The sequence below is a fragment of the Oryctolagus cuniculus genome, chromosome 13, assembly GCF_051225735.1.
Source record: "Oryctolagus cuniculus isolate XC-2025 breed Fujian yellow rabbit chromosome 13, ASM5122573v1, whole genome shotgun sequence".
NCBI lineage: Eukaryota > Metazoa > Chordata > Mammalia > Lagomorpha > Leporidae > Oryctolagus > Oryctolagus cuniculus.
The window spans coordinates 39,378,463-39,402,808 of NC_142879.1; the positions used below are offsets into that span (position 1 = coordinate 39,378,463).

General features: G+C 46.4%; 1 protein-coding gene across 1 annotated transcript; it reads right to left on the reverse strand.

Annotated features, from left to right (window-relative positions):
- Positions 1-3,611: 3,611 nt before the first annotated feature.
- On the reverse strand, positions 3,612-5,357 carry ITPKB (inositol-trisphosphate 3-kinase B). Its single transcript, XM_070054981.2, is given in 1 exon segment — positions 3,612-5,357. A coding segment is annotated over 1 exon segment (1,446 nt). The 5' UTR covers positions 5,073-5,357; the 3' UTR covers positions 3,612-3,626.
- Positions 5,358-24,346: the final 18,989 nt, after the last annotated feature.

Here is a 24,346-nt window from a genome sequence, read left to right on the forward strand (position 1 = left end):
CCCTGCCACTGAACAAGAGGCAGCTGCAAGCAACTAGCCCTATTCCAAATGGGCAAACTCAGGCTCCTCCCAGCCTGTGAGGTCACAGGTCGCCTAGAAGCGCCAATCCTGCAGAAAGCACCTCCAGTCCGGCCTCTTTCCAGCACTAGACTGGGTGGGATAAAAATGGAACTTCAACAAAATCCAGACATTGCTGCACAGATTTCTTCCAAGGGGCCCAGCGCCCTCTCCAAACACACTCTGCCTGGTTCAAGTCTTGGCTGCTCCACTTGCAATCCAGCTCGCTGGGAAGGCAGTGGAAGATGGCCCATGGGCCTGGGGCCCATGCTGTGGAGTTCCAGGCTCCTGGCTCTGGCCTGGACCAATCTGGAACACTGCAGCCATATGGGTTACAAGTAAACCAGCAGATAGAAGATGTCTCTCCCTCTCTGCAACTCTGCCTTTAAAGCTTTTTTTTTTTGGACAGGCAGAGTGGACAGTGAGAGAGAGACAGAGAGAAAGGTCTTCCTTTTGCCGTTGGTTCACCCCTCAATGGCTGCCGCAGCCGGTGCACTGTGCTGATCCGAAGGCAGGAGCCAGGTGCTTCTCCTGGTCTCCCATTCGGGTACAAGTACTTGGGCCATCCTCCACTGCACTCCCGGGCCACAGCACAGAGCTGGCCTGGAAGAGGAACAACCGGGACAGAATCCGGCACCACAGGTGGAGGATTAGCCTAGTGAGCAGCAACGCTGGCCTTAAAAGCTTTTTTTAATCGTAAAGCCCCAGTGGATTTTTAGGGGTGAACAAGAAGCTTATCCACAAAAGAGATTTTTAAGTGAAAAGAAGGTAAAAAGGGTCCTAGAAGTGCAGTGAATGCTCTGACCTGCTGCCCCCAGCTGTAGAAGGATGATACAGGAGGAAATGAGCCCAGGGCCGCTCCCAGACCCAGATCTGGTTCCTTATGGAAGCTACAGGAAAGTTTGGGTTATTAACAGCAAGCACAGGGACCTGGCTTCCTAAGGAGGTCCTGTGTATTTATGGTATCTTGGATCCAAGGAGACGTGAACTGTCTTCAGAACAACGGTGTTCACTTCTGGGGAAACGCGTCAGGGCTGCTGTCCTCATTGCAGCCCAGAGTGAACAAGGCAGGTCCGGTGAGGAGATGACAAGGACCTCGAGGACACGCAAGGCTGGTGGCAGCACCACGGCAAGTCGAGCTGGAATACAGTCACGGGATCGGCCTGGCAGATTCCGCCCGCCGTCCACGGCGACCGCCCACGGTCAGCAGGACGGGAGCCTCGGGGCTGAGTCTGAGCTGGGTGTTTCTGCTCCATGCTGTGGAGACGGGCCACGGCCCCGGGCGCTTGATTTCGTAGGTTAACAGTGTGCAGCCGCAGCAAGGACAGCCCTCTCAGGAGAACTGAGAATACGAAATTCTAAGCAGGCAGCAGGTACACAGTAAAGGACTGTTCATACTGCCATGGAGCTCACAGTTGGGCTTGGTGTGGCTTGGGGAAAAAAACACATCGCTCACACTGCCAGCTCCACCTCGGCACAACGTGAAAAATCGCTGCCAGGCGTTTGTCATGGGACTGAGAGCACAACGTGCCCACCTACAAGGCCAAGTTCTCCAACAAAACCCCAGAACCCTCTGTGCTGACGTGTGACACAGCAAGAGCGTTCTAGTTCCTGAGTTAACCCCAAATCACCTGCTGATCTCAGATCTACACAGTCTTTCCTACCAAGATAGAAAACTCTTTCCATTCAATAATTTAAAATCCTACCTTTTGATAACCAAGCTGAAACTGGAGAAGATAAAACAAGCCCAACAATGTTATCAATACTCCTAGGAATATAAATAAACTACACAGGACTAATCTAATCTGCACTTACAGTTGGAGACAGGCGCCAACAGAAATCAGAAAAGTCACTCCACAGCCATTCAGCGCTTAAAAACAAAAGTCCCCAAAATCATTTTTGCAATACCACAATTGCATTGCTCCAAAAGCAGCAACCAAGTGGTTGGTTCGAGAGATTGCCCTGGAAAACATAAAGGCTAGGAAAGTTGTGAGCTGTACCTTGGCAAAGGCTCCACACCTGCATAAAAGGGACAACGTTGAAAAGCAACCTTTTTCTCTGTACCCCACCTTTATTTGAAAAGAATTTTGAGCTGGCCAAGTACTTTCATCTTTGAAAAAAAAAACAAGGTCTCGGAAGTGCTGTTTTGGCTCTGTCTTTCCCAGCTGAAACACCTGAGGGGCCCAAAGCCACAGAGCGTTCTGTGCTTTCAGACTGGCGTTCTCGCCTCCTCCCTGCACTGCCTCTGCGATCAGTGTGCCTATTCATGGAAATCTTCAGTAGTGTGCGGACCATCGTGGCCCACGCCTTTCCAATGCTGAACTACCAAGAACCATTCTTCTGAAGAGGCCAATCAATCAGCTGCCCTCGTGTGAAAGCACAAACTTAAGGCGCCCAGTTCTGGCCTCAGTGTGGCCCGAGGTCCACAACAAAGGATCTTGTCACACACCCAGACACCCCGCTGCATCCCGCACATCCAGCTGGTCTGGAATCCTGTCCAGAATCACAGCATCATGGAATCGAACAAGACGGACTCCAGGGCGCCATCCCCTGACCATATGCAAAGTCCAGGGGTGGGTATTATGGGACAGCAGCTTAAGCCGCTGCTTCAGACACCCACATCCCTTTATCAGGGGGTCTGGATCCAGTCCCAACTACCCTGTGCTTCTGACCCAGCGTCCTGCTAATGTGGCAGCAGCTGATGGCTCACGTACTCACAAGGGACACCCTGATGCAGGTCCAGGCCCCTGGCTGTGGCCTGGCTCAGCCCCTGCTACCCCAGGCATTCACGAAGTGAACCAGCAGGTGGAAGGTCCGCTCCTTCTGCCTCGCCCTCCCTCTCTGTCACTCTGCCTTTCAAGTAAATAAATAAATCTTCTTTACTTACGAAATTAAAATAGGTACATCTTAAAAGGAGAAAACCAAATGAATCTAAGAGGCAGAGCCTAGGCGTGTCCTGTGGCCCCTTCACCATTTGGGTCTTGGTGTCCTCATCCCCAAACAGGTCAGAGAAACACCCAGACCTCACGTCAGTGACTCAGGGTTCTCCTAGCCCTGGAAGCTGCGGACGTCTTGCCAGAAGCATGCTCACACATACCTGCACGGGAAGAAGGCTGCCTTGAACTCAGTTCCACCCGTCTGCACCTTCAACACCCTCATCCAGGCAAGAATTCCCCACCTGCAAGCACTCACCACCAGATTTAATTTTTAAAGTACATTCTTGGGTCGGCACTACGGCTCACTAGGCTAGTCCTCTGCCTGCGGCACCGGCACCCCAGGTTCTAGTCCCAGTTGGGGCGCTGGTTCTGTCCCGGTTGCTCCTCTTCCAGTCCAGCTCTCTGCTGTGGCCCGGGAGGGCAGTGGAGGATGGCCCAAGTACTTGGGCCCTGCACCCACATGGGAGACCAGGAGAAGCACCTGGCTCCTGGCTTTGGATCGGTGTAGTTCCGGCCGTAGCGGCCATTTAGGGGGTGAAACGACGGAACGAAGACCTTTCTCTCTGTCTCTGTCTCTCACTGTCTAACTCTGTCAAATCAATTTAAAAAAAAAAATAATTCTTCACACAGGTTTCATGTTAAAAAAAAAAAAAAAAAGAGGGCAAAGGCTCCAGAAGGAATTCCCGCCTCCATCTCCTGGCCCACTGGCTGCACGGGGCAGTGGCCCCCAAGCAAGCCCAGCGGTGCAGACCCTTCTTCCGCTCGGTCAGCGCGCTGCCGTGGCCCCCGGATCACCGGGACCCCACCTGGGGCCTCCCCGGGACCTCCCGAGCCCAGGACTCCAGGCGGCCTGGCCCAGCCCTGGGCCTCTGAGCTTTGCGCGTTCACAGTCGTCTCCTCTGGTCTCTCGCCGGCTTCAGGCACCCTGGAGCCAGGGAGGCCACAGGGCACAGTTCCCATCCCCGCCTTCCCAGGGGGTTCTTTGCCGCAAGCCCTGGCCCTCTCCGAGGCTGGGCCTGTGTCATCGCTGCCCAGAAACTGTCCCCGCATCTCGGAGGCCAGCGTCTCCCGGGAGACTGCTCCCCCAGGCTCGCAGGCCCTCTCAGATGGCTCAGCCAGGGCGGGAGCGTGGGGACACAGCGGCCAGGTGGATGCAGCTGTTGCGGTGTCTGTGGCCACCATGAAGCTCACTCTGCCCAGCCCCAAGGAGGGAGCTTGGCAGCTCGGAGTTCCCGAAGGAGAGCCCGTCTTATCAATGTCCGTAGCTGTGGGTGAGCCACCGGGGGGACTGGCAGGGACTCCCTTCTCCGTTCTCACCAAAGTGGCTGGGTGCAGGGCCCCTGCTCCTGCTGAGGTGTCCAGGCCAGGGAGTGGTGCCACCCCTTCCGTGTCCTTCGAGGGGCAACGGCTGGGCACCCCTCTCCTCGGCGAGTGGGCTTCGGAAGTCTCTGGGCATTGCTCCCCCCAAGACTTTGTCCTGCGCTCCTCGCCCAGGGAGGACTGAGCCAGGACCCTTGTTGGGGGCTGGCTGCTGCTTCGCAAGGGGCAGGGGGAGGGCGAGCGAGCCCTGCCCTGCCGTGGGCTGCGGGGCGCTGGAAGGGCGGAGCTCTGCGCCTGGATGTGCGCCTCGAACATGCCCACTTTCTAGTTCACCTGCACGTTCTGCAGCTCGCGCTGCAGGATCCGCAGCTTCCTCTTGGCCTCCTCGGGCTCCGGCGGGGAGAGGGTGCCGGTGGCCACCACCTGCTGCCCGTCCCGAGGGCGGCCCGCCCAACTCGGGCTGCCCACGCTGCTGCTGCCGCTGCCGCTGCCACTGCCGCTGCTACTGTTCAGCCTGCGCCGGCCGCTCCGCCAGCCCCCGGGGCTCCGGGGCTCCTCGGGCGACAGCGACTCGGCTAGGGGGAAGAGGAAAGAGGTGCCTCTCCCGGGGCTGAAAACGCTGCCGGGGCTCAGCGTGGCCCTCCCCGAGGGCGGGGGCGTCTGACTGTCGCTGGTCCGGGGGCCGCCGCCGCCGCTCTTGCCCTCCTTGGCGCTATTCATGATCACCAGGCTATTGAGCGCATAGCAGTACACAGCCATAGTACTGGGTCCGCCGCGCTGCCCGCCGCCGCCGCGGCTCCCGTTCCCGCTCCGCAGCCGGCGCCGCCTCCTCCCGCCGCTCGCGGCTCAGCCCTGGAGGCACGGCGGCCGCGGCTCCGCGCGCCGAGAGGGCGGCATGGCCTGGGCGGCGGGCCGGGGGCGCGACTGCGGGCGCAACCCCCGCCCAGCGCTCCATACACACACGCGCCGCTGTGGAGACACAAGAAGACAAGTCAAGGCCCGACGGCGCGGGGCAGGAGGCGGGGGAATCCCGCCGGCGGAGCTCCCACGGAGCCCGGGAGCCCACTCCGTCCCCGACCGGGCGCCCGTGGACTTGCCCTACTAGCCAGTGAACTCTCCTGTGCAGGATTTGCCTTATCACAAGTTCAAGGATCAACTTTTCTTTCAACATGTAATTGCAGGAGCATGACATGAATATTTACGGTTACTTTTAACTTAAGTGTTCTTTGGATTTAGATCGACTTCTCTAAGCCGACTCCTACAGACTTGGAAGTAACACCTTTGAATCCGGTCATGCTGGTCTGACCCTCGTCCCTATTCAAGTTGAGTCTGCCTTGAAGAGTCTGGGATTTGCCTGTACGTGGCAGTGTAGAGCAGACTAAGAGGGATTTTAGAATCTTCAAAAAGTTCACAGAAAATGACTTAGGGTAAAACTACATGGATTTCAAGATTTTTTTTTGCATCAAAATAAACTTCTTTTAATTCTACTTTTCCTTGACCTTTTTGAGGTACCCTCACAGTAGTTTTCTGTGTTACCAATAACAAATTATCAAAAATTTGGTGGCTTTAAACAAAACAAATGTGTTTTCTTCTAGTTCTGCAGAATCACTAAGCTGAACTCAAGATGTTTGCAGGGCTGCACTCCCTGCAAAGGCAGTAAGGGAAAATCTTCTCCTTGCCCCTTCCAGCACTCCTTTCCTGATGACAATATACTCTAATCTCTGTTTTGATAGTCGCATTGCCTCATCTTCTCTCTGTGCCAAATGTTCCTGTGCCCTTGCCTTATAATCACACTTGTGATTGCATTTAGGGTTGGTATGGTTGAATATGGTTTGGTTGTGGTCTACAAGATTCATGTGATAGAAGGTTGGTCCCCAAAGCAGTGACGATGAGATGGTGGAACCCTTAGAGATGGGGCTCGCTGGGAGGTATAGTTAGACGACAGGAATAGCACCCTTGGGAGGAATTACTGCAGGTCTTATGGTACTGAATGGACTGTTATAAGGGAGCTGATACCTCCCAAGTCCCGCTTCCTCCTGGGCTGCTTGCACGTCCATTATCGTGATGCCTTCCACCATGAGACTGTCAGCCGAGCAGACATCAGTGCCATACCTTGAACCTCCAGCACTATAAGCTAAATAAATCTGTTTCCTTTATACATTACCCAGCTTTTGATACTTCCTTGTAACAAATTAAAAGGGACCAAGATAGTGTGTACTGAGATAAAGCAGGATAATTGCCCCATCTCAAAATTGTTATATCACTCACATTTGCATTGGCTTTGACATTTAAGTAACAGTTACAGGTTCTAAGGATTAGAGCTTGATATATTTTGGGGTCTTATTTACATAATTACAGTACCCAACTTCTGAAATCAAATCACACGAGGTTTATATCTCAGATCTAGTTAACTGTCGACTTAGGGGATGATGTAAACTCTCTATCCTCCAGTTTCTTTATCTGGGCATATGAACAGGAAAATACATACTTCACGTGCTTATAGGTAAGAAAGTGCATGGGACACAACAAAAAATTAAAATTGTATTCCAATATTCTCAAGGAACACATATACAACATTTTCAACAAAATACTAGTAAACTGACACCAACAATGCATCAAAAACATCATTCACAAGTGGGATTTAGCTCAGGGATGTAGCGATGGCTCAACATGTACAGATCAATAAACAATACATCACATTTATAGAATTAAGGGTAAAAATTACATGATCGGCTGGTGCTGCGGCCCACTAGGCTAATCCTCCTCCTGCAGCGCCGGCACACCAGGTTCTAGTCCGGGTTGGGGCGTCAGATTCTGTCCCGGTTGCCCCTCTTCAAGGCCAGCTCTCTGCTATGGCCCGGGAGTGCAGTGGAGGATGGCCCAGGTGCTTGGGCCCTGCACCCCATGGGAGACCAGGAAAAGCACCTGGCTCCTGCCATCGGATCAGTGCGGTGCGCCAGCCGCGGCGGCCATTGGAGGGTGAACCAACGGCAAAAAGGAAGACCTTTCTCTCTTTCTCTCTCTCTCACTGTCCACTCTGCCTGTAAAAAAAAAAAAAAAGATCAACTCAGTAGATATGCACAGTCAATAAAATTGAACATCTATGCCCTATAAAAATATCTTGAAAAATTATGTCTAGAAGGAACATAAACTCAACACAGTTAAGACTATATAGGAGAAACTCACATCCGACATCATACTGAATGGAGAAAAGCTGAAAGCGTTTCCTGGAAGATAAGGAACCAGACGAGGGTGTTCACTTTCCTCACTCTTAATCAATGTAATGTTGCAAGTCTTAACCACAGTCATTAAACAGCAGAAACAGATAAAAGGCATACAAATAGTAGAGGAGAAAGTCAAATTATCTCTATTTGCAGTTGACATAATTTTATATATTGTGGAATATAAGATCAATATGTAAAATAAGTAGCATTTTTATACATCAATAATGAATTCATCAAGAAAAAATATAAGAATTATGAGATCAATCACAATTGTAATAGCTGCTCAATGGAAGAATAAAGAAAGAAAATTTGGTATATATTCACAATGGATTATTATGCAGCCATAAAAACAAGAAAATCCTGACATTTACAACAAAATGAATGGAATTGGAGATCATTATACTAGGTGAAATGCTTCAGACACAGAAAAGATGTATCATTTTTTTCTTATGTGTATGTTATTATTTAAATAGTAAAAATGTGTATATGCCATATTATTTGATATATAGATATTTGTAAATGCTGTTTAACTGAAGTATAGTCCTTATCTAATAATATACATTTATCCCCTCATTTTGTGATCTTTTTCATAAATCCTACCCTGCTTTCAAAAAATGTGTGTATAATGTTTATATATATAAAGTGAATATGGGAAAATCTCAAAAATGACTAAATCCATGTCAATTCATTTTATTCTATTTATTTCTGTATTTCAAATATTTTTAAAAAATGACAACAAAAGTAGTAAAATCAGTACTGACGATTCATTATGTAATAGGCTCTGTACATGTTCTTTTCATATATAATTGTATTAACTCCTTCCACAGAATTTTGGGATGCTACAGCTCGTGGGCAAACCAAAGCTTAAAAGATGGTAAACAGCTTCTCTCTGAGCATACCATTTGGTAAGCTTGAAAGCTGGAATCCTTAAATACAAGTCTCACAGAGGTTGAGATCTGTGCCCTCAAACAATATCGTACATCTTCCTACGAGTCTGTCTTGCCTAAACCTCCTATATTTAAAAGTCGTGTGGCATATCTTTATTGTGCTTTTATACCTCAGAAAATGGAGAAAAGTGTCTCTCTAAATATCATGTCCAAAAAAGGGTCAGACATGACAGATGAAATTTTAGCCATGGCTACATGGAGAGAAAACAATACCCACGAAATGCCCAACACCAAAAACCATTCTTGCCTGCTGAAATGTCACTGATGGAAGCCATTAAGGGCATCTCCTTATGCTTTGTTGAGGACTGTTTGCAGCCAGTGGGTCCCAAGTATGCATCACCTGGGGAACTTGCTGATGCACAGGAATTTGGACTCACCCTAGAGTTTCTAATTAAGTAGATATGGGTTAGACCCTAAGGATTTATAGACTTACCATGTTCCCAGGTGATTATGATGATAATAGTTGGAGAATCTCACTTCGAGGGCCATAGGTTAGTCAAAGGCTGGTTCTCAAAACCGGCAGCACATCGGAATCACTTGCAGGTACTAATAAAGCTATGGACACTCAGGCTTTATTCCATTCAACTAAATAAAAATTTGATGGTTGATCTAGTTGTGAATATTTTTAGAAGGTATCTCAAGGATGAGCAGCCATGTCTTGGAAGACAGCCATTTACACTAGGCAGATAACCAGGCACAGTATCCAGGGAAGGTTTCTTACATTGGGTCACATAACAGCAATGGCTCCAAATAATGGACTTCTTACTTTTAATAACTTTTTTTCTTGAAAGGGCCATCAAAGGAGGAGGTACCTTTCTCTGAAGGGAGGAGAGAACTTCCAATTTGACTATGACCTTGTCTAAATAAGATCGGAGTCGGCGAACTCAAAAGGCTTCCATAGCCTTGACAACTCATGACAAGAGCCTAGGATGATTGCTGATGCCATAAACAAGAGTGTCAATTTGCTAAGTCAACAACAGGAGTCACTGTGCACTTACTCCTCATGTAGGATCTCTGTCCTTAATGTGTTTTTGTTGTTTTTTTTTTGTTGTTGTTGTTTTTGGTTTTGGTTTTTTTTTTGACAGGCAGAGTGGACGGTGAGAGAGAGACGGAGAAAAAGGTCTTCCTTTTTGCCGTTGGTTCACCCTCCAATGGCCGCCACAGCCGACACGCTGCGGCCGGCGCACCGCGCTGATCTGAAGCCAGGAGCCAGGAGCCTCCTTCAGGTCCCCAACGTGGGTGCAGGACTGGAGCCCATATGGGATGCCGGTGCCACAGGTGGAGACTTAGCCCACTATACCACTGCACCAGCACCTGTTTGTTTTTAAAGCTGGCTGTAAAAAACTGCAAAGAATTTCACCAAGCAAAGAGAAGAGATGGTTACATTCAGTATGGAAGAAAGATGCATAATAAGTATTACATTTTCATAAATGAAACTAAGTAATGAAATTGATAATTCCCAGATTCTGTGCCTTGATGCCCAGAGGAATAGATAGTGACATCAGAAAAACGAATTCACAAGAAGGACATGATTTGCAAGACAGCTAAAAGAGAGTCAAGATAAAGGAAGAAAAAGTTGAAGAATTAATTCCAATGTATTGGAAAATACAGACAGGAGTATGGTTATGCCTCAGTGTGTGTGTGTGTGTGTGTGTGTGTGTGTGTGTGCCCATAGGGAATCTTTGATATCAAAGGGGTACTGAATAAGAATAGCATTACCGGGCCAGTGCCGTGGCTCAATATCCTCCGCCTTGCGGCGCCAGCACACCAGGTCCTAGTCCCAGTCAGGGCGCCGGATTCTGTCCCGGTTGCCCCTCTTCCAGGCCAGCTCTCTGCTGTGGCCCAGGAGTGCAGTGGAGGATGGCCCAGGTGCTTGGGCCCTGCACCCCATGGGAGACCAGGAGAAGTACCTGGCTCCTGCCTTCGGATCAGCGCGGTGTGCTGGCCGCAGCGCGCCAGCCGCGGCAGCCATTGGAGGGTGAACCAACAGCAAAGGAAGACCTTTCTCTCTTTCTCTCTCTCTCACTGTCCACTCTGCCTTCAAAAAAAAAAAAAAAATAGCATTACCATGGGACCTTGCAGATTATCTTTTTACTGTTAGCAGGACTAAAAGGGAAAAGTAAATGGTGTCAAACATTTCAGAGTAGTTGAGAGGTTAAGAGGTACAGAATTTGGGTTCACAGGAATGGGAGATCTTTAAGGCCAACTTCGGTGAGTTCATTCTATATTTGAGTGCTTTGTGCTAGTAGTCAAAACTCACCCTCCTGTGAACAGGGGAACATCACCCAGGCCCTCACATTCTCCAATTTTGCCAGACATACAGTGTATTGTGGTGGAGATGAGCAAGAATTATATACTTGTTAAGAGTATTCTTCAATAATAGACATTTTTCAGACAAAGAAACAGGATATATCATCAGACTCCCATTATAGGAAATTAGTCAAAAGGAAAATAACCCTAGGTGGGAATAAGGAATAAATTAATGAAAATCTAAAAGATACTGTATAAACGAATTTATTTCACTCCTGTCTAGGTTATAGTAATATTTATGGCTTTATAAAGTATAAATAACATACAGAATAACAAACGCAAGTGAAGGGGACACTTCACACAGCAGTTACCTCTGCATATTTGCTTTTCCATTTTGATATTTTTTGCTGGTTTTTAACTTCAGAACTTTGGGATTTTTAAGACTTGCAATAATTGAAGAGTGTTCAAGAAAGTTTCTTTTCATTTCACTTGAGCTAGCTCCAACCTTATCTGACTTGAAAGCTAACAACCTTACAGTCATAGTTGCTATACAGCAGCTTAGTAGACCCTGGACGTGAAGAGTTTTGATTTCCCCAATCAACATCCCCAAAGAGTGATCACCATTTGATCTGTCCACTTGCTGAAAAATCCTGTTAAAGCAGAGGAAGAAGACAGAAAAACAAATATGAGGAAACAAAACCTAGATTCATAGAGTAAATGGGCAGCTGGACTGACGAAATAGAGAATACTCCATTTGAAATGAAAAAGGACGTTACTACCAATTGTCTAGAAATAAAAAGGACTATAAGGTAATTATCAACAATTGTGTGTCAACAAGACGAAACAGATGAAATGGATGAATTCATAGAAGTCTCAAACTACTGAATTTCACCCTAACACATAGAAAATCTGAATAGACTTTGTAAGAAAACTAAGGTGGTAATTAAAATATTTCCCACAAAGAGACAACCTAGACCTAGAGGACAATTAGGAATATCGGTGTAAAAGTCTTTAACAAAAAATACTAGAAAATTCCCTAAACTATAAATAAAAATGATCATGTGTCACAGACAAGAGGAACTTATTATAGAAATATGAAGTTGAGTGTAACATAGGAAAAATTCAGTTATTGGAATTTGCCTTACTAATAAAGGGGAAAAGCCATATGTTCAGTTCAATAGATGCAGAGATAACATTTGTTAAATTGAACAGTGTATTTGTATAAAAACATTTAGCCTTGGAACTGAAGGGAACTTCCTTAACCTGATACAGATCAATTATAAGAGCTGTATAGCTAACATATTTAATCATGGATGACTTTCTCTTTTGAGTCAGGAAAAAGGCAAGAACTTACTCTCTTTTGGCTTCTATTCAGTATTGTATTAGAAATTGTTACTAATACAATTAGGCAGGAAACTTACATTAACTTCCTACATTGCTATTAGAATAAATGAATTACATGTGTACTTGGGTTTGTGTATACTTTGTTATGAACAGACTAAAAAAATAAAAGGAAGCATATCTATTAATAGTATCAAAGGGAATAAAATACTTGGAAAAAATTTAACAATGTACAAGGCTAACAGTCTGAAAATATTGTTGAAATGTTTTCTTTCAGAAGGAAGTTGTTAAGACTCACAATTTCCAATTTCGCATCTTACTACAAAGCTATGGTGATCAAGACAGTTCGGCATGTGAGTAATATGAGTGTAAGTATCTAAACCAGGAGGATTGAGAACCCAGAAACACACATTATGGCCAATGGACTTTTGGCAAGTGCATCAACACCAATCAGTACTACAAGGATAGTCTCTTCAGTTGTGAAGTGTGGTGCTTAGACAATAGGATATTCAGAAGCAAAGAATAATATAGGACCCCCACTTCACCATATGCAAATATAAACTGAAATTTTGATCAAAGACTTAAAGCTAAGAGTTAAAATAGTAAAACTTTAGGAACAACCATTGGTGAAAATGTATATATGCCTTGAAATAGCAGTTTCAAGATATAGTACAAAAGCACAAGCAATCAAATAATAAAGTGAACATAATAAAAATACTTCTATATTGAAAGAGTGTGATCAGGAAGGAAGGAACAATCACAATGGGAACAGTTGCTCATAAGTTATAATACTAGCTCACATGCACGGCTATGTTACTTTTATTAATTTTGGCTGTATTTATATCATTTTAATTTTATTATTTCTTATTAAATTTCTTATTAAAAAGACAGAAATATGTTTGAACTAGAATTTCTTTGGAGAAATTATTAGTTTTTAAATTAAATTTTCTCACATTCTCTTTAGAGATCTAAGCTTGTGGCCAAGGAATATTTTTCATTCTCTTTTAGATTAAATATAAAGTTTTCTAGCCAAAATTTGGCTCAGTTATTAGGAATTCAAAATACAGTTTTCTGGGGCCAGCGCCATGGCTCACTGGTTAATCCTCCACCTGCAGCGCCATATGGGTGCCGAGTTCTGGTCCCGGTTGCTCCTCTTCCAGGATGAATCTGAAGTGGTAGCAGAATTCATTGCAAAGAAGTAGAATTCTCTTCAGGCTCACTGATGAATACACTTCTAGCATTAAAGAACAGAGATCTAAACATCAGGAGGAACTGATCTGTAATAAATTTATCTAACAGTAAACTTAAAGTAAGGCAGTGATGGGATGATTTTGCAGCATTTTTACACCATAATGCATGCACCCAAGACCAAAGACAAGAAGGATCATCTCCCTACATTCCTAAAACTTAGACCAACCAAACACTGGTTCATTCCGCTTTTACTTTTAAAGAACCAATTAGTGGCCAAAGTGACTAGAAATACAATATTCCAAATACAATTAATTAGTTTGATTATATCAGTTTTCATGTTCCTTACAAAGTGTCTCAAAATTTCCCAGCAAAACATGCCTAATGGCAGAAGAACCTAACTATGCAATTTGAATGGGCTCATTCATTATCATGGGTGAGAAATTATACCTGAAATGGCCAAGATGTGTCAAAGATAACTGGTGTATGGTGAAGTCAGGACTTGCCCAAGGCAATCTAACCAGACACACCGTTCTTACTCTTAATTACCGTTCAATACTATTTGCTCCGCATTTTCCATGGCATTCTGTTTGGAAGGTCACTTTGTCTATAACATCATGAGTTTATTATCCTGTGAGTAGATGAATTCTTTCCTCCCTGGAACATGCTTAAATGATCTTAACGTGTCGCTCCCCCTCTTCGTGGAGGAACGACACAGGACCCTGCGCTGTTCTTTTGTCTGCTCAGCCCTTCCCGGGTTTGCTGCTGGTTCTTCCCGGGTTGGCTGCCGATCCTTCCACCTCCGTGGAAGGGCGGCTCCCCCTGCCACTTTTCCCCACTTCCGCGGGGGAGCGGCACACCGCCGGCCGGCTCTCTTGGGGGCTGCACAGGTGTTCCTTCAGATAGATGTTCCTGGTGCATGTTGTCTCTCTCCTCCTTTATAGTCCTCTTCCACCAATCCCAACTCTGCTACCCACACGCCGAGTACGCTGCCCTCCTCCAATCAGGAGCAGGATCAGCTCCTGCAGGTTATTGGTCGAACTGGAGGCAGCTGTGTAAAAGTTGTTTACTCCTCTCCCAGCGCCATATTGTGGGAGAGCAGATGCATAGAATAAGTCTTAATTCCAGTAACAGTCTAGTCCGAGTTGCTCCCCACATTAACGCTTCTAAGGCAGCAAGACAGCTGCCACCTGGGCCTCTCCTAACACTGGCTCTATGGGGATCCAGCTATAGTGTAAGAAATCACACCTACTGCCCATGTTGTAAGCAAGCAGAAGTGAGCCAAGTAGAGACACCACCTAGAGGAAGAAATGGTTACCTTCTCCCAACTTTCAACAGCCTCATGAATGAAGGAACCATCAGCCCAGCAACCACCGGACTATACATACAAGGACTCCATGTAAGAACCCCCCAGCCATCCCCCAAATAGTAGGAAATTAATATGTGCCATTTAAACCACAACATTTGGGATGACTTGTTACATGGGATTAGAAAATGGGACAAATTCCTTTCTGCACCTAGGACTGCACTGTTTTTCAATATAGAACCATCTAATTAACTGTGTTTAATGCTAGGCCTGGGGCTTATCCTGTGATTCAATGAGTCTGACAGATGTTTATTCGCACATCCTATGTGCTAGGCACTTCTAACACCCTGTTGAACAAAACAAAATGTTCTGCCTTCTCAGAGAACTTATGTTCCAACAAAGATTAAAACAATTAGAAATACAGGAGTACTTCATGGAGTTTGTGGAAAATGACATTTACATATTTACTTTGGTGCAATTTTTTTTCACATTTTGAAATGTATTGCATGCTTCTGGCTTCATTCCTGAACAATTAACCTTTTTGATAATCAGCTTTGGAAAATGACTTGAGCTTAAATTAAGTATTTTTCTTAACTTGATTCTCTTGGGAGTTGATGTATTGCTTTTTGTGATGACGTTTTGAGTCAAACTTACATCTGGACTCTCCTGGTTGTTCCCAACCAGGTCATCACTTGGGGCAACTTGCAGATGCAATTTTTTTTTTTTTTTCAAATCCATGCATGTGAACTTCAGAAAGCTCATGGAAAATCCCCTCATGAAAAACCCTTGCCGGCTGGCGTCACGGCTCACTAGGCTAATCCTCCGCCTTGCGGCGCCGGCACACTGGGTTCTAGTCCCAGTCGGGGCGCCGGATTCTGTTCCGGTTGCCCCTCTTCCAGGCCAGCTCTCTGCTGTGGCCAGGGAGTGCAGTGGAGGATGGCCCAATTGCTTGGGCCCTGCACCCATATGGGAGACCAGGAGAAGCACCTGGCTCCTGCCATCGGATCAGCGCGGTGCGCCGGCCGCAGCGGCCATTGGAGGGTGAACCAACGGCAAAAGGAAGACCTTTCTCTCTGTCTCTCTCTCTCACTGTCCACTCTGCCTGTCAAAAAAAAAAAAAAAACCTTGCCAACAGACAACATGGAAGGGTTATTTTGTAACAGATGGGGATACTTGCTGTCTGCTAATTCTACTTTCTTGGAGGATAAATATGGACCTGAGAAACAATCTTCCTATCCCTTGGCTCGATCTTCCTTTTAAACCTTGCATTCTTTTGCATTCTTGAGATCTAGTTCCATACTGCTTTACAAACACCAATTTATCAGCATTCCCTGAGACATTACTAGTGCACATTTTGTGTGAAAATGAGATTAACGATCAATAATACAAAGTAGATTCTGTCTGATACTGGATCAATCGGAGTGGATCTGGAGGTGTGGTTCAGAGGGTTAAGCAGATTTGGGACACCAGCTTCCCATATGGGACTTATGGTTTTCAATCCTGGCTCTTCTGCTTCTGATTCAGGACCTGCTAATGCACCTAGGAGGGCAGAAGACAAGCCCAGTGCTTGGACTCCTGCCACCCATGTGGGAGATCTGGAATGGGTCCCTGGCTCCTAGCTTCAGCCTGGCCACTGTGGTCATCCAGGGAGTGAATCAGTGGATAAAAAACCTTTCTCTATTATTCCCTCTCTCACACACACACACACATAATTCAAGAAACCATTCCCAGGCCCGTGCTGTGGCAAACTGGTAAAACCGCTGCCTGCATCCCACATGGGTGCTGGGTTGAGTCCGGGCTGCTCCACTTCCTATCCAGCTCTATGCTATGACTTGGGAAGGCAGCAGAAGATGGCCAAAATCCTTGGGCCCCTGCATCCACATGGGAGACCAGAAGCAGCCCTGGATCCTGGCTTTGGACCAGCACAGCTCTGGTCATTGCAACCCTTTGGAGAATGAACCAGTGTTCTCACTCTCTCTGCCTCTCTGTAACCCTACCTTTCAAATGAATAAATATTTAACAACAACAAAGAAGCCATTCTTCAGGCATGTCCCCACATATAGCCTCAGACAAGGAATTACAAAAACAGTTACAAACACTTATGTAAACACAAAGGCAGGACACATAAATCTTTGAAAGTGAGAAATGAAACCTGGTACATTAGAAAGTTCACTGTACTTGTAAGAAAAGTGCAGATCAAGTATACGTGGATATAAAAGCTTTATATTACATATTTATTATATAAAGATTTTGACCAATGGGCAGAGATCTCTGTGCCATCCAAAGATGTGAATATTGAAAGGTTTTCACAATTAAGGTATTCAGAGATAGAAAGAAAATGATAATTGCAAAAAGCCATAAAATTAGATTTTAGACTTTTGTTAAAGTAGATCTGGGCTAAATAGGAGACAAATTAAAACCAAAATTACATTTAGGCTTGGATAAAAACTGACAACTCTACATGAGAATCTATGCAGTATGAACAAAATAGCAAAGCTTAAAAATTTACATGTTGGCATAAATAAAACTAGTCCAGATCAAATTAAATGGGACATTTGGAGGGCTAAAATATTAGCTTAATTCATATACATTGTATTTAAAAACCATGCAAAACCTAAATCATTAATCCTAGAGTTTTAAAAAGAGAAATTTTGTGAATTAACACTTAGTAGTCTTTATCAATTCAGTGTCTCATGATAACAGATTCAGGTATTTGTGTATTCAGCCTTAAACCAAATGGTTTTGATTATCTAAGGACCAAGAGACAGCAGGAACAGAAACCAGCACAAAACCCAGAGAGAAGGCAGAAGGTCACAGAGAACCCTACTCCTTTCAGCTTATCTCACTCTACATTCTTACTTCCCTGGCCATCCCAAACCAGAATGCACCTCTTCGCAATCAACAGGTAGATACTTCTATGAACCTGGAAACTGTCTGCAAAACTGCTCCTCACTTGGGCTAGCACTGAGGCACAGCAGATTAACCGCCATGATGCCAGCATCCCATACGGGCACTGGTTCGAGTTCCAGCTGTTCTGCTGCTGATCCAGCCTCCAGCTAATGCGCCCAGCAAGGCAGCAGGTGTCTCAATATTCGAGCCCTCCCACCAACACGGAAGACCTTAACGGAGTTCCAGGCTCATAGCTATTGCTCTGGCGAGCCCTGGCAATGACAATCATTTAGGGAGTGAACCGGTGGATGCAAGACCCCCAGGCCCCATCACTCTGTCACTATCTGTACTGTGCCTTTATGTCGTTTTAATAAATAAAAGCAAAAAACCATTTTTCAAAAGTCAACCATTAAGTGCAAAAAATTTTATTCATCACTTTGCATCCTACCCAAAACGCCCAAGAGAAACATAATTTTACTAGTATTAGTCTGCTTTTTGACTATTTTATCAGCACCTCCCCCCCGACACACACACACACAAAACAGACTACAGATAGGCCAGAACCTTGCAGAAGCTGCCACGTGTCAGGTTGTTTCTGATATATTGTCATACAAACTTTGAAGTAAAGACTAAACAGAAAGCGTCGTGCTAACTGTAAGGAAAAGCGGTGTGGAGCAGGGCCTCCTCACAGGGCACCAAGTGTAAGGAAAAGGGTGCAGGTCAACAGCAGTCAGAATACAAAGACTCACAGACAGATGGAATTTAGCCAAAGAAAAGAAACTCCCAGAGTTGGACTGAACACATAGCAGAGGGCCCAGACCCCAGTAGGAAGGGCCTTTTTCTACCTTAGGTGGGCTAAGGGTGGGCGGGGGTGGCAGTCGGTGGAGACAAGCATCTCTGTACGAGTTCTTCAGAATGGCCTCCTGGCTTCCAGACCTGGGGAATGCAGGCGGCGGGGTGAAGAACAATAGGCTGTGAGACGAAACTTGTCTCTTGAAAGAAGGCATGAGTAACCAGAACTTTTTTTAAATGGCTGAGGCATCTGTCCTTGTTCCATCAATCCTGGTTTTGAGTATAGATAAGGAGGTGGGGCACTTGTTTCTTTCTGGCTACTTTCTGCTGATACGGGGCGTAGACATGGGGCAGCGTATCTATACACTGGATTGGACTGATTGGAGAAGGAGGGAGCAAGCAGCCTTGTATTGCTCCTGCAGTCAAACCCTCTTGTGAGGGCTTTCGAAACATGTTAGTTGTACATGGTAGGAATGGCAGCAAATGATTACAAGGATAAAAAGACAAATCGGAAACATTGCCCATGGGGGGACCGATGCCGAAATGAGGACAATGGGGGATATAGGAAAGTGAGAGTCCTGTCCAGTTAATGCGAAGGCAGGTTTATGTCTGACCATTCTGTTTTGTGTAGGGTGTCTAACAAGCAGATTATATACACAGGGTGTAAACCACAGGACAAAGTCATTGTTACAGGATCTAAGAAAGGAGGGAGTTTTCCCACTGAGATGCAAACGGAAACTGACAGAAGGGGTTCAGTAATAATCAGGTGTGTTTTAAGGCATAGCCAAGGTATCTGTGAGGTCCAGACCTGTCTGTCTCTTCACATGTAGCCTTGGATGAGACATAGTAAGGGAGGTGTGAACCTCCTTGGGGAAGACATCCCGTTGACTTCCACCACCTTGCTGGCCGGGGAGGAGGGCTGGCCTGAATAGGAGGTTAGTATTAAATAGGTGGCATCTGCCTTGACTGGTACTGAACCTAGGCTGTCCTCCTGATGGCGGTGGTTACTTTGGGAGCTGGGCAGAGGGAAAGGCCTTTTAGCCTGGGGCCAACAGGGTCTGCGGTTCTGACCCAGGAGTCCTTCAACCCCGAGGGCAGTTCCGCTGCCAGTGGCCTGGCTCTTGTCAGAGCCGACAGGGCTCTTCATGACAGCTACTTGCCCAATGCCCTGACTTTTTTATTTTTTAATTTTTTTAATTTGACAGAGTTAGTGAGAGAGAGAGAGAGACAGAGAGAAAGGTCTTCCTTCCATTGGTTCATTCCACAAATGGCCACCACGGCCGGCACACTGTGCCGAACCAAAACCAGGAGCCAGGTGCTTCTTCCTGGTCTCCCATGCAGGTGCAGGGCCCAAGCACTTGGGCCACCCTCCACTGCCTTCCCGGGCCATAGCAGAGAACTGGCCTGGAAGAGGAGCAACCGGGACTGGAACTCGGCGCCCATATGGGATGTTGGCACTGCAGGCGGAGGATTAACCAAGTGAGCCACGGTGCCAGCCCCGCCCTGACTTCTCATTTCCTAAACAGGTGCCACACCCAAGAGTGGACTGGCCTTTTTGGGTCTCCTTGATGGCAGATCACGGTGCAAAGCGGCCATTAATTGGCCTGCCACCTATCCTTACGTTGCTCCTGCTGCCTCACTCGCTCATCTTTCTCTTGGTCTCTGTTAAAGCAGAACACAGAAGTAGCCTTTAGGAATGTCAGCCAAGGGGGTGTTCAATCACGTCCCTAATCTTTGGTGGCCTGAGCTAGAAATCTACGGTCACAGGCATGTTACAATATTCTTCTGTGAGGTAAGATGATGCCAATGAGCAGAGCTATGTTCTTCTATGTAAGATCAAGACATTAAGACCACCCTATCCAAACTGTCTAATATAAGGTCTGAAGATCAAACTGTACACCCTGATGTGGAGTTCTGCAGAATAGAATCAGTTTCCCATCTTGAAGAGACTAGAGAAATGAGGGAACAAGTCAGGCTTTCCAGATTGCTTACTGTCAATAACTTAAAATCCCGCAAAAACTTAGCAAACAATTTTAGCTGTCAAGTAACTTATGAAAACATTTACCAAAAGGTCCAATGCCTTCTACCAATTTTAAGAGTACCTGTAGTTGGAAATACTTCTCAAATATCTAACACAAGTGTAACCCAATTAAACAGAGAGCTGTTAATAAATTTTCCCATATAGACATACAATATGTGCACACATATGACACAGTACAGGAGAGAATGACAAAACAGTTTCAGTTGCTAGCAGAGAGATTTTTGTCTGCCACTAGACAAGGGAGGGAAAAAGATGGAAGACAGCTAGGCATGGAGCATTCTTTGGGACAAATTTGCTCAGGACTTACCCCTGCTCCTCCATTTGGTTTTTTTGTTGTTGTTGTTGTTGTTGTTTTTTTTTTTTGATACTGTGCAAAATATATTATTAGAGATGGCTAGAACAGAGGTTCTGTCTTTGCACAAGAGAGAATTTAGATGTGAGAGGAGCAGTGTGAGATGCAGCTCCATTATGTTAAGTTTTAGGATTTTAGGGTTCATAGGAGGGGGGAAGTGCCAGGTAGAAAAAACTATTCTAGTTAGGACAGAGAGGGGGACTGTAAAGAGAGCAGGGGCTGCGCTGTGGGACAGAGTGTGGAGTGTGGGAGTGTGGGTGCTGGTGCTGAAGTCAGGCTTCATCGCACCTGAGCAGCAGGCAGAGTCCTTTCTTAAGCTCTTGTTGGGGGAGGTGCTGAGCACCAAAGGGGCCCTGCTAAGGTGGGCAGAAGTGAGAAAGGCTCCTAGTGGAAGGTGACAGTGCATTGTCTTCGGAGCTTGGCATGTCTCAGGTGCAGAGCTTTCCAGAGCGATACACATTCTGCGAGCCTTTACACTACCTTTCTACATCCGCCGGGGGGGTGGGGGGGGACTGGCCGAGGAGACTGGAGAGGAGAGGTCAGAGAGAGAGGAAAGGGGCAGTTTTGGCTACCGGTGACAGGGGTGGGGAAGAGCCAGACAGGGGGAAGGGTAAGGAGAGGGTCGTGGTCCAGAGGCTGTGGCATCCTTGAGAGAACAGTGGAAGGCAAAGTCAAGGGTTCTAGGGGAGGTTTCAAGTGTTCCTCTGGTTTGTGGGCTTGGAATGAGAAAAGCTGACCTCAGAGGAGGCTTAATGAAGGGGAATCAGGTGGGTCAGCCAGACAGGAATCACCAGATGGATGCTTGGGAGGACCCTGGGGTGGGCAGGGAGGAGGGCCACACTCCTGGGCCAGGATCTGAGAGAGGATGGTATGAGGGAGGGGAGGAGGGTTTACAGAGAGTCTGATCTCCCTCAGGAGAGCAGGATAAAGAGAACTCCGGGGAGAAGAGGCTGGAAGGTGGTAACTTTCCTTGTTGCCAGTGGAGAGGGAAAAGGAGGCACCAGAGAAAGAGGGGGAATGGAGTGAGCAAAGGCCTGTGTTCCTGAGAGGCCAGCTTATCAGGTGCGGGAGAAAGGAGGGGTGGGCAGGCTGACGATCTAAGGGGTGGCTCCAGGCCTTCTTCCTCCATGAGAAATCAGAGTGAGGAAAGTTGACCCCAATGGAGGAAAAAGGCTTGGAATAGGGGCTTCCGACCATTTGCCATTTCTCTGTGTGAAGTTATTAAAATCTTGGGAGAATTTTGAGACAAAAAACCCCAAATTCATGCTAAGGTGGAATAATCACTTCGGCTTTGTCTTCCCCTTCAGGCCCAGCTTGTGCAAGTCTTTTCAGAGGCAGGCCAGAGGGAAGTTGACATTTGGAACCCATGGATTTAACACACTACAGTCTGAGGGAAGAGGTTCTTGTAGCAGGGCTTCCCTGGGAAAGAATCGCCTCAACCAAGAACCTAAGTCCCGAGTCCTCTAAGAGGACAGCGATAGAATCCAACTAAACACCCAGGCCCTGCGAGGGGGCACGAACCGGTCACGAGCATCGCCCCAGCAGGCATGGTGGGCTGAGAACCAGGTCTGATGTGGGCATGTAGCGATGAGACCAGGCAAAGCCTCTGACTGTGAATTCGCTCCAAATGAGAAGTGCAAGCGAGAGTGAGAAAATGTCCTGGAGAGGCATCTCTCAGGGCCTTCCAGGTCAGAGGGGAAAAAGGAGATGGTAGGAAAGAGAAGGTTGGGGGCGGGTGGAGACACTAAAAAGGGGAAGGATTTGTCCAGATGAAGGGTGGGGGGGTCACAGCTCGCACCCAGAGAATACAAGAGTGGCAGATTGGGGCAGGATGCTGGCCCCTCCCTCTACTCCTCACACAGGGCACCAAATATAAGCAAAAGGGTGCAGATCAGAGAAAAGACAGAATACGAACTCACAGCTGGACAAAACTTATCCAAAGAAAATAAATCCAGAGTTGGTGAATGGGTGACCAACTGCCAGCACGCGCATGCACACGCGCGCATACAAACACACACAATACACAGCAGAGTGCCCAGACCCCAATAGGCTGGGCCTTTTTATATCTTAGGTGCACTTGGAGTCGGGGGTAGTAAATAGAAGTGAGCTTCTCCATACAAGTTTTTCAAGTTTGGATCCCCTGGCTTCCAAACATGGGGAAGAATGCAGGGAGTGGGTGGAGAACAACACGTTGTGAGATTAATTGGTCCCTTGAGAGAAGGTAAGGTTAACAGAAACCTAAAATGGCTGAAGCTTCTGTCCTTGTTCCCTCACTACCTACCTATGTCAAATACACACACACTGAATTTCTTGCTGACAGCAGGTAGAACTGTCTCTGCTGTCAAGCATTAGTGTTTTTTGTTTTTGTTTTTGTTTTTGTTTTGACAGGCAGAGTTAGACAGGGAGAGAGAGAGAGAGACAGAGAAAAAGGTCTTCCTTCCTTTGGTTCACCCCCCAAATGGCTGCCACTGCTGGCACACTGCACTGATCTGAAGCCAGGAGCCAGGTGCTTCTCCTAGTCTCCCACTCGGATGCAGGGCCCAAGCACCTGGGCCATCCTCCACTGCCTTCCTGGGCCACAGCAGAGAGCTGGACTGGAAGAGGAGCAACCGGGACAGAATCAGGTGCCCCAACCAGGACTAGAACTCGGGGTGCTGGTGCCACAGGCGGAGGATTAGCCTAGTGGGCCACAGCGCCAGCCCAAGCATTAGTTCTACTACTGGGCATTAGATGCCTTGGCCCCAGGTTATTAACTTGACTACTTAATGTATATGCAAATCACACTACTTGTGGGTCTAGGGAGATGATGGTGAAGAAAACTAAGATAGGAATTCAAGCCAGGTATACCGCATGTGTGGCAGTGATCCAACCTCACCCAGGATATGGGAGTGGAACCAGAACTTGCAGAACAGGCATTCCAATATTGGGTGCCAGTGTCCCAAATGACTGTTCCTTGACATTGTACATCCAGTTGAATAAGAGTAAATCTAACAATTTATGGCATTAATGACTAAGTATTTAACTAACTGCTTTAAAAGTATTATATATACAGGATTTCAGTCTAATTTGTAACACTCAAGAAAATATATACAAAAACTCAGGAGTGTGCCCAGTGTCATCCAAGTATAGGTACTCGAACTTAAACCTAACTACAAGATTACTTCACATATTAGTTAAGGGTAAAGGTAAGTATTACTATTCCCTGAACACTAAAGGTACGCCTGGTCAGTCCTCTCAGACTGACACTGTCAACATCAACTTTCTGCTGAATCCACTATGTAAATATTAAACACAGGTGTATAAAACAAGTTCTATAAAATGATCTGTAAATGTTTTATAAAACCCTAGTACTTCATGGCATAAAAATTTCCTCCTATGGAAAGTAGCAACTGACTCAATGACAGCATTTGATGTGATTTTATTTTTCCTCCATTCTCTTTGTTGTCTAAGTCTTCTATAATGAATGCACACTTACAAAGAATAAAATTACAATGAGCTGCACTGTAAGCTCAAGGTCCCATCAATCCCGACCTTGCTTTGCATAAATAGAGTACAGCAGAAATCAGGCACATGAAACTTGCTTTGTAGAACTACAAGGGAGTGGTTAATCTAGATAATATACTCCAGAACTGTACTGCCCCAGCCAGCGGCCACTACCAATCATGGGTGACATGCTGGACACACTACATGTGACTAGTCCAAG